Below are 9,043 nucleotides of genomic sequence, written 5' to 3' on the forward strand. Positions count from 1 at the left end.
GGGTTCCCTACAAAAGGATGAGTTTGCTCGCTCTCTCTCTCCCTCCCTCTCTCCCTCCCTTTATCTCTCTTTGCCTTTCCACCTTTGCCATGTGATGATGCAGCAAGAAAGCCGTCACCAGATCCCAGCCCCTCGATCTTGGACTTCCCAGCCTCCAAACTGTAAGGAAATAAATTTCTGTTCTTTGTAAATTACCCAATCTGTGATATTTTGTTATAGCAGCAGAAAGTGAACTAAGATACCCATCAAAGCAGGTCTGTGGATCTCTGTAAACTAAAATATCTTTCTTCTCTACCAAGAAAATGTGGAAAGTCTGATAAATAGATCTACCACCACCACCAGTGATAACAACCCCTTTTCCTGTGAAATTATCATCAATAGTCCATGAATCACTTGATTCCCTTAAGTTACTGTTGGTTATTTTAACTCCAAATGATGCATTAGTTTGCAGTTAAACAAATGTGGCATTACCTGAACCAAACTACTAAATGGGAAAAAAAAGCATGAGAGAGAGTTCCTGAAGAAAGGGCACTATTTGTATTCTTCTTTGTATTTTCCTAGGGTTTTGAGCTCAGTGTTTTATATACAGTAAGCCCTCAACAGATGTCTGTAAAATTGAACTTAAGATAAATGAGCAGGTTCACAATCGCTGTAAGGAAAAGGGGGACTCATCTCCTATTATTATCTTTTTATTCCTTCTCATCACCACCTACCCTCCTGTCTCATCTCTGCCCACTTCAAATTACTAGTCCTGAAACAGTCATGAAGTGGGAAAAAATTCTAAAAATAACACATAAACATTTAAAAATTTTAATACTATAAAATATAGTATTAAAATACTATACAATGTTGTGTGCTTTCTGTATCTATCTCTACAGAACTGTGTAGTCTCTGTCTCCTAAAAACTTATTGGTAATCTTAATTATTAGTACCAAGGAAAGCCCATTTCTTATTTTTAAATTACAGCTGTTTTTTGGATTTCTAAGTCACCATCATTAACTGAGACTGCCACTATTTGTATATGATGCTGCTCATTTCCAAGATGGACACAGCACAAACAGAAAGCACGGCTAGTCCCTTGAATTCTTCACCTTCAGTACATCCTGCAAATCACTGACAGCATTTAGATCCAAGAGATACATGTCTCGATCAGCTTAAACTTCCCTTTCAGGTCCCTTAGTTTCAGCCAATAACATTCTTACCTTAAAAAGTCTAAAATCTAAGAACTAGAATCACTTACCTTGAATCTATGCCTGGCACATAGTATTTTTAATTGTTTGCTGAATAGAAATGAATATGATGAGACTGCACAAGGGTCTGGATCATTCCAAATTAGACCATCAATTCTGTATGAAAACTGACCAGGCAATCCTAGTTTTCAGAGGCCAATAAAATTTCCACAAGTTTTCCTGTCCCATATATATTCTAGCCATTGCTCAAACCACCAAGTCATATATTAACTCCACCCACCCAGCACCCCCACCCCACCTCGTAGCCTCCTCACCTGTCTCATTCTCACTTCTACATCCCACAGCTGTATGCCCACCTATAAGACCCAGCCTTAAACATGCCTGCCTGCATCCAGTAAGTTCAGCTTAGCCTCCTCCACACACTGTCTTCTACATCTTTATCTCTTCTGGACAGCTCCTTCATAAGATCTCCCTGCTCGTGAAAGCTGCTTATTCTCACCTTCCTGAACATCCTCACAACCACTCTCTTGGGTCAAGCCCTCATCACTTCTTGCCTGGATGTCATAATGGCCTGCTAACAGGCTCCACCCACTCTATCTTACTGATCCCCAATCCATCTTCCACAGTGCTGCCAGAGTGATCTTTCTAAAATACCAATCTCATCGTGTTATATCTATCTCTTTAATATCTATCAGTCCAGAATAAAGTATATACTCCTTAGCAATGACAAACAAGTCTCCCTACCTTTCCCGCCTTATCTCCTGTCATCTGGCACCTGTCACATACCTCAGTGTTCCAGACCAACCAACCTGCCAGCATTTCTCCACTGACCCCTGTGCACTCATGCTTCCATGCCTTTGCCCAGGCTGTTCCCTCTGCCTGGCTGCCCTACTCATCTTTCAAGATGAGCCTTATACTAATTTATCCCTACTAAGCACTCCCATAGCACCCTATACTTCCCATTATGGCACTTACACTTAACTGTACTTGCTTATTTTTCTGTCTCCTCCCCTAATCTATAAACTTCATTGAGGGAGAGGCCACATCTGTTTTGCTCATCACTGTATCACCAGTACCTAGGACAGTATCTGGCACATCGCAGGCACTCAATAAATATTTGAGTGTCTGATTAAATAACAGTAGTAGTAGTAACAATAATGACTGCTAAACTTATTCAGTACCTATTGTGTGTCAGGCACTGTTCTAAGTACTATACATGTGTTAATTCATTTAATCTTCACAATAATTCTGTATTATGACCATCTGCACTTTACAAATAAACTGTAGAACAGAGATGTTAAAAAGACATGACCAAAATTACACAGTCATTAAGTAAGAGTTAAGATCTTAACGCAGACAGTGAATTCCAGAGCCTAGATTTTTAACCACTCCTCCATACTGCCTCTCTTTTATGCATGATTCACCTTCTGTGGAAAGGTTCCCTTACCTCCCAGTCTGAGTTAGATGTTTCTCTTCTGTATCCCATGACACCACATATACACCTTCATCGTAGCATTCATCACACTGTACCATATGACTTGGTGTCTATTCCCATTGTTCCATACCTCCTTTACAACAGGGACTTTGACTTAGTCTTATTTTTCTTTGTGTCTTCAGTGCCTAGCACATGGTAAATACTCAAACAACTTTTAAGGAAGGAAGATGCATGGATGGACAGATGGACAGATGAGCTGAAGCATAAGCACTCATTTTCAGATGATCCAGCAGGGGGCAGAAGAAGACAATAAGAGGCTACCTCAAAAAGCTTGTGAAAAAATAGAAATGAATGATACTAATATTTTCATGAATTTTTTGAAGCACCCTCATAGTTGAACAGAGGATGAGCTGCCTTACCTTTCACACTGGTCACTTTCCTCATGATGGTTTCCTGACCTTGGCACAGGGTCACTGTCACTGTGGCTCCAGGCATACCAAAGCCCCAGATCACTGCCCCAGCAGGCTCCTTCTGCAGCACCATGTAATTATCGATGTATGAAGCAAAGCGAAAACCAATACCTAAAAATTTAGCAAACACTTAGAGGAGCATCATCAGGGAAATTCAGCACCTAATACATCAGGTGAAACAGCAGGTAACATACAGTCTTTTTTTTTTTTTTTTTTTTAAAGATGACCGGTAAGGGGATCATAACCCTTGACTTGGTGTTGTCAGCACCACGCTCAGCCAGTGAGCGAACCAGCCATCCCTATATGGGATCCGAACCCGGGGCCTTGGTGTTATCAGCACCGCACTCTCCCGAGTGAGCCACAGGCCGGCCCACATACAGTCTTTATACAAGACAATTTGAATATACTCAGTCCTTTTAATCTTTTAAAACTAGATTTTATTCCTCCTAATTAGGTAAGCAGCATAACAAGAACAGTTTCCAACATTAGGCATCATTGTACTAGATGATCACTAAGGAAAACTCAAAGAGCAGGGAAATCAGCCAATGTACCGTGGGCCTCCTCCCCTCTCCTTCGGAGCTCTTGATTTTCCTTTGTTCTCAGGCTTGGCCCTAACACTTGACTTTCTCCCCCTAAATCACTAAAATGCTCCTTTCATATGCCCTGTGGTTTCAAGGGCCCATAATATTCCACAAGCTTTCCTGTCCCATATACATTCTAGCCATTGCTCAAACCACCAACTCATGTATTAACTCCACCCCCCCCACCCTGCACCCCCACCCTACCCCATAACCTCCTCACCCATCTTGCTCTCACTTCTACATCCCAAAGCTGTATGGCCACCTCTAAGACCCAGCCTTAAACATGCCTGCCTGCATCCAGTAAGTTCAGCTTTGCCTCCTCCACACACTGTCTTATACTGTTTATGAGAAAAATAAACCACTTCCTTCCTCAACTTTCCATTACCACACCTATCCCTAGTAGCCAGGAATAGAGAGGTATGCCTCTCCAACACAGCCTCCTCTAATCTTTTTCCCCCCTTTGTCTCCCCCTCTCCATCCTACCAATGTTAATTTCCTTCAAATAATTCCCCTTGGTATGGTTCTTTGATGACTATTATGGATTAAATTGTGTTCCCCCAAAACCTGAATGTGCTGGAGGCTTGGTCTCCACTGTGACAGTTAAGAGGGTAGGAAATCCTATTGTGGTAGTTGAAAGGTGGGCCTTGAAGAGGTGATTAAGTTGATGGTTTAATGGTGGTCATGGCCCTGGTTCTGAGGGCTTTAAAAGGAGAGCACGTGAATCTCTCTCTGCTCCACCATTCTCACCATGTGACACCCTGCATTACTGTAGAGTTACCTCACCAGATGTGTTCCCTGGACTTTGGACTTCCAGCCTCCAAAATTGTAAGCAATAAATTTTGTTCCCTTACAAATTACCCAGTTCCAGGTATTTTGTTATAAACAGAAATGAACTAACACAATGACCCAGCACCAAAAATTCCAAATAAAAATTTAAGAATATCTGCAACAAGTCTGCATCCTTCTCAGGTAAATTTAGATAAATCAAGACACAAAAATAAGGCCAGTGAGAGACAGAAGGCCAAAATGTCTGAATGAAGGTCTTTTGTCATGATTTTATCCATTTCACAAGCTAAATTATACAAAAAGGAGGAAGCACACTTGAAACTGTGGATTGTATTCCAGAGTCACTAATAAGACTGAATAAGAACTCATTTTAACAAGATCATTCCTATTTTTAACATCCAACCTATATCAAAGTATTTTATTAATAACAAGCATTGATACAATTAACTCATTGAGCTCCTCATCAAAACTTAACAAGGAAAAAATACATGTCCCAATCTGAGCAAAACAGACAAAAAAAGCTCTAAAAGAAAACAATTACGAAAATCAAGATTTTTAAAAAGGGTTTTAAATAAAAATGATAGGAAGAAAAAAGAATCAGAATTAACAAGGCTGACATTTTCCTCCCTGGAAGCTACAAATGATGTTGGCCCCTAGGGCTATACTTAACAGGGCAGTACAGCTAATGGATTCTCCTATGCAAGCTCCATGGCCTATTTATCCTACTCTCAGAATAAAAGTCCAGTTCCTAAAAATCCTCAACTCTCTCTTATTAGCAAGTTTGATCATGAAACCTACATGACAATCAAAGATCACCCAGAAGGCCTACGGTACCAGGAGCAAAATACTCTAAGAGACCACAAAACCCCAGAATTACATAAGCAGGTAGGCAGCCTGATGGGGGGAAGGAGAAGACACAAGTGTGGGAAGGCCTTGTCTTGGGTAGGTGCTTCATACGGAATGCAAACTGAAAACCAAAGGCAAAAGTAAGAGCTAAGTAGAGACAGGGAGGGGGTAGTGAAATGGAGTGAAGAAAACTGGTTGCTGCTTACATATTTGTGTACACAGCCAGTAGCCCATAGACTGGGGGAAATACTTTTCAAGTCAGTCTGTTTTCATCAACACACACTTAAACTCTGTGCATGGCTCTATGCTGGGCTAAAGAATTTAACAGGTAGAAAGAAACTTTATAATCATGGTATGATCATATTACTGATCAAAAGACTGAGATCCAAGAAACTTTATAATCATGGTATGATCATATTACTGATCAAAAGACTGAGATCCAAGTAAATTAAGCATTTTTAAAACTAGTTTGCATATTAATTAATTAAACAGATTTTTATTTACTGATGCCTAGTATGTGCCAGGCACTATTTTAAGCATTGGGGATATAATAGTGAAAGAAAAAACAAAAAAATAACAAAAGACAAAAGTCCTTGCCAACAGGGAGATTACATTCTACTAGTGAGCTTGCTTGTGGCAGGCACAATGCTAAACACACTGCAGACATTAAACTTCTTTGATTGGCCTCAAATCACATAGGTAGTTTATGACAGGGCTAGAAACTAAGTCACCTGATTCCAAAGTTATTGTAATTGACAGTTTGCCACAGTTAGACACTGGTAATAAATCAAAGATATATCATATTCCCTGTCCTTATAAATCTCAAATTCTAAGCTGATTAGACAGTGGAACATTACCAAGGAATTGAGCAATGGACAAAAAAGAAGAAGAAAGAGAGAGACTGGTAATTCCATGTGTCAAAAACAAGACGCATTTAACATTTGAATTTTTTTTTTTTTTAGGTCTTCAATTTTTTCCTTCATTTGGAGATTGGAGTACAAAAACAGGAATTGGTGTTGTGAGGAAGAGACCATCATCAAAAGTGGCCTAAGAAAATTAGGGCAGTTGGTTACCTCTGGTGGTGAATTGGTGGATGCATTGTTCTCAATAAAACTGGCAGTGTTCTGGTTCTCAAGTTGGGTGGTACGCTCATGCGTGTTCATTTCATTGTTTCCTTGTTACACATAATTGTGTATATCTCAAATATTACATGGTAAACATGGGCACAAGACGAATAATTTAAAAATATCAGGATATGCAATCGAGTAAGAAGGAAAATTTAAAGCACTAATCAATGAAAAATGTAGTCAATGTTAATGAAAGTGATGTAATAATATTACCCAAAAGAGGAGAATACTGATATTAAAGTTAACAGCTTTTAACAAAAAAACTAATAAAATAATGGCCCTACTCTCCTCTTTACCTTCTCCCCATCTCATAATGATGGACTTCAAAGGTCATTGACTAGGAATGAGAGTCAGAGAATGACGCACAGAGTGCTATTAGTCTGCGCTTCTGTTAAACTCTGAAAAACCATTTATAAGCTGCCTTTTGTCTGAATCCTGGTACTTTCGAGTTCTTAGGTCGAGCAGTAGTCATTTACCTGCTCGCCATTCTCTCATCAACTTCGATTTATTTCTTTTTTATTTTTTTTTACATCAACTTTCATTTCTTAAGAGGGATCTTTGGGGTATTCAAATGACAGAACCATATTCAAGTGACAGGATCTGACCTGCACAATAGCCAATGTGAGTCACCCTACTCCCCAGTGCCACGCATATTATCCCACCACCAGTATCTGTAAGCTGCACCAGAAATCAAAGCTGAGCCTTAGATATTCTGAGCTAATGAGGCGGTTGCATTTCTTAGCCCTAATAACCACTTAAACTAGTAAAACTTAATTCCCCCAAGGAACCCAGCCTGAAGCAAACTCTCCCTAAGGGCACCACTGAGGGGGCAGCGCTGAAACGTTTTGGATGACTCAGTCACCTGTTTCCAAATATTATCTAACTAGCTCCGCTCCCTCCCTCCGAACTCCCCCGCCGTTACTCCAAGACACTGAGGGCCTCGGTCTGGGGACATCTGGGCCTCCCTATTCGGAAAAACCGAACTCTCCCTCGAGGGGTCCGGCCCAGCGACGCCTGCACGGTCAGAGAAGCTGGCTCCTCAGCCCTGTTCCTCGAGAGGGGGCGCGGGACCTCGGAGCCGTCGCAGGCTGAGGGGCAGGGGTCCGGCCAAGCCGGGCCGCCTCACCTGCGCTTCTGTCAGCCCACAGGACTAATGGCAGCAGCAGCCCAAGTACAGATCCCGGCACCACCATGTTCGCGAGGGTCCGTCACTAACGCGTCGGACTCCGGAAGAGCACTCGAGGCGGGGGGCGGAGCCATAAGGGGTGGGGCGGGGCCTGGGAAGGCCGACTCCACCCTCTCCTGCACCTTCAGTCCGCGAAGCCGCTCTTCTCCCCTTCACGGCCGCCGTAGTTTTTTGGTTTTTGTTTTTTTAACGGTCACCCAGCAACGAGAAAAAACAACCGGAACCATCGCCACCAGCTCGGAGAGAACGAAGAGGTGAGGTGGCCTCCCCCACTTCCTCTCCAACACCGAGACCTCGCCTTTTCCCTTCGTCTCTCATATTCTGTCAGCATCCCCGACACACCCTGGGAACCCTGAGTCAGATTGGGAGCCAAGGCAGCCCGTTCTGCGACAGTCTGAAATCCCAGGGCCTCAGCGTCCCGCCCCCGGCCAGACCTGTCTTCCCTCTCCGTCCGCCCTCCACTCACAGATTGGCTCAAGGTCTCACCAGTTCTTTTCACAACCCTAAAATGATTCGATACCCCATCTCCTGTTCCTTCAAAAAAAAAAGAAAGAAAGAAAGAAAAGAGGAACCGCTCCACAGATTGGGCCTCATTAAACCGTCTAGTCTCTCCCAACCTGGACCCCCTACCACGGCCTCCGCCTTTCTTCCCCATTGACCCACACTCTCACAAACAGCCCAGGTCCCTGAATATACTTTTCATACTCAGTAGCCCTACTGCTGCTTGACAGCTACCGTTAATCTAGCCCTTGCATTCCAAGACAAGAAGAGAAGGCCTGGTCAAGACAAAAGCAGAAAATATAAAAATCCCAAAACTTTAGAGGCTGGAATCTCAAAATCATGACCTCCCCAACCCCATTCCAGAGTACAAAGGTGATTCGAGGCATTATAGATCATGCTTCAGAAGTCGCAGCTAAGGCAAAGATTAAGTGTGAAACTTCACTCAACAAATTAATTTCTAGAATCAGGACTAGTTCCTACTCTTAAAAAAAATTTTTTTTTTAATTTTAAACTCTAAACAGGGTCTTTTCAACAATTGATAATGAATTCAATTGAAGTAGCTTTTTAACAATCATTCTCTCTAAACTCCTATGGGACAGCAAAAATTACCCTCACCTTTTAAATACAGAAACACAGAGGAACAGAGAAAAAGTACTTAGTGTCATGGTGAAAAATATGTGATTTTGTGATTTTTAAAAAATGATTTGGCCTATTGAATGAGTCTGTATTTGTAATATTCTACTTCATAATGGGGAATTTAAGACTCTTTGAAAGAAATGGATGGACTTTGGTTGTGTTGAAAAAAAGAACTGAAGGCCAGAAAATTTGGGTCTCAGAAATAATTTGTTGTCATAATTGTGATTATATAAGTAAAATCTATCAAATTGAAAGACATTACTCTTGAATGAATCTCTAGGTACC

General features: G+C 41.6%; 2 protein-coding genes across 4 annotated transcripts in view; one reads left to right on the plus strand and one right to left on the minus strand.

Annotated features, from left to right (window-relative positions):
* The window catches only part of SIAE (sialic acid acetylesterase), a 38,070-nt gene extending 30,402 nt beyond the window's left edge, over nucleotides 1–7,668 (minus strand). For 2 of the 3 annotated variants that reach the window (XR_551499.1, XM_008586402.1), the window contains exons 1-2: nucleotides 7,562–7,628; nucleotides 3,045–3,206 (exon numbers count right to left, since the gene is read on the minus strand). Coding sequence is in view for 2 of the 3 variants with exons in the window: in XM_008586402.1 (XP_008584624.1) it covers nucleotides 3,045–3,206; nucleotides 7,562–7,628 (229 nt within the window). In the remaining variant the exon portion in view is untranslated. Of the gene's footprint in view, nucleotides 1–3,044; nucleotides 3,207–7,561 lie in introns of all 3 variants that reach the window. The other variant, XM_008586401.1, reaches the window with a different exon arrangement.
* A 97-nt stretch (nucleotides 7,669–7,765) lies between these two features.
* The window catches only part of SPA17 (sperm autoantigenic protein 17), a gene marked incomplete at its 3' end in the record, with an annotated part of 16,622 nt that continues 15,344 nt past the window's right edge, over nucleotides 7,766–9,043 (plus strand). The window contains exon 1 of the mRNA XM_008586407.1: nucleotides 7,766–7,875. The remainder of the gene's footprint in view (nucleotides 7,876–9,043) is intronic.

Source organism: Galeopterus variegatus, unplaced genomic scaffold (assembly GCF_000696425.1).
Source record: "Galeopterus variegatus unplaced genomic scaffold, G_variegatus-3.0.2 Scaffold3977, whole genome shotgun sequence".
Lineage (NCBI taxonomy): Eukaryota > Metazoa > Chordata > Mammalia > Dermoptera > Cynocephalidae > Galeopterus > Galeopterus variegatus.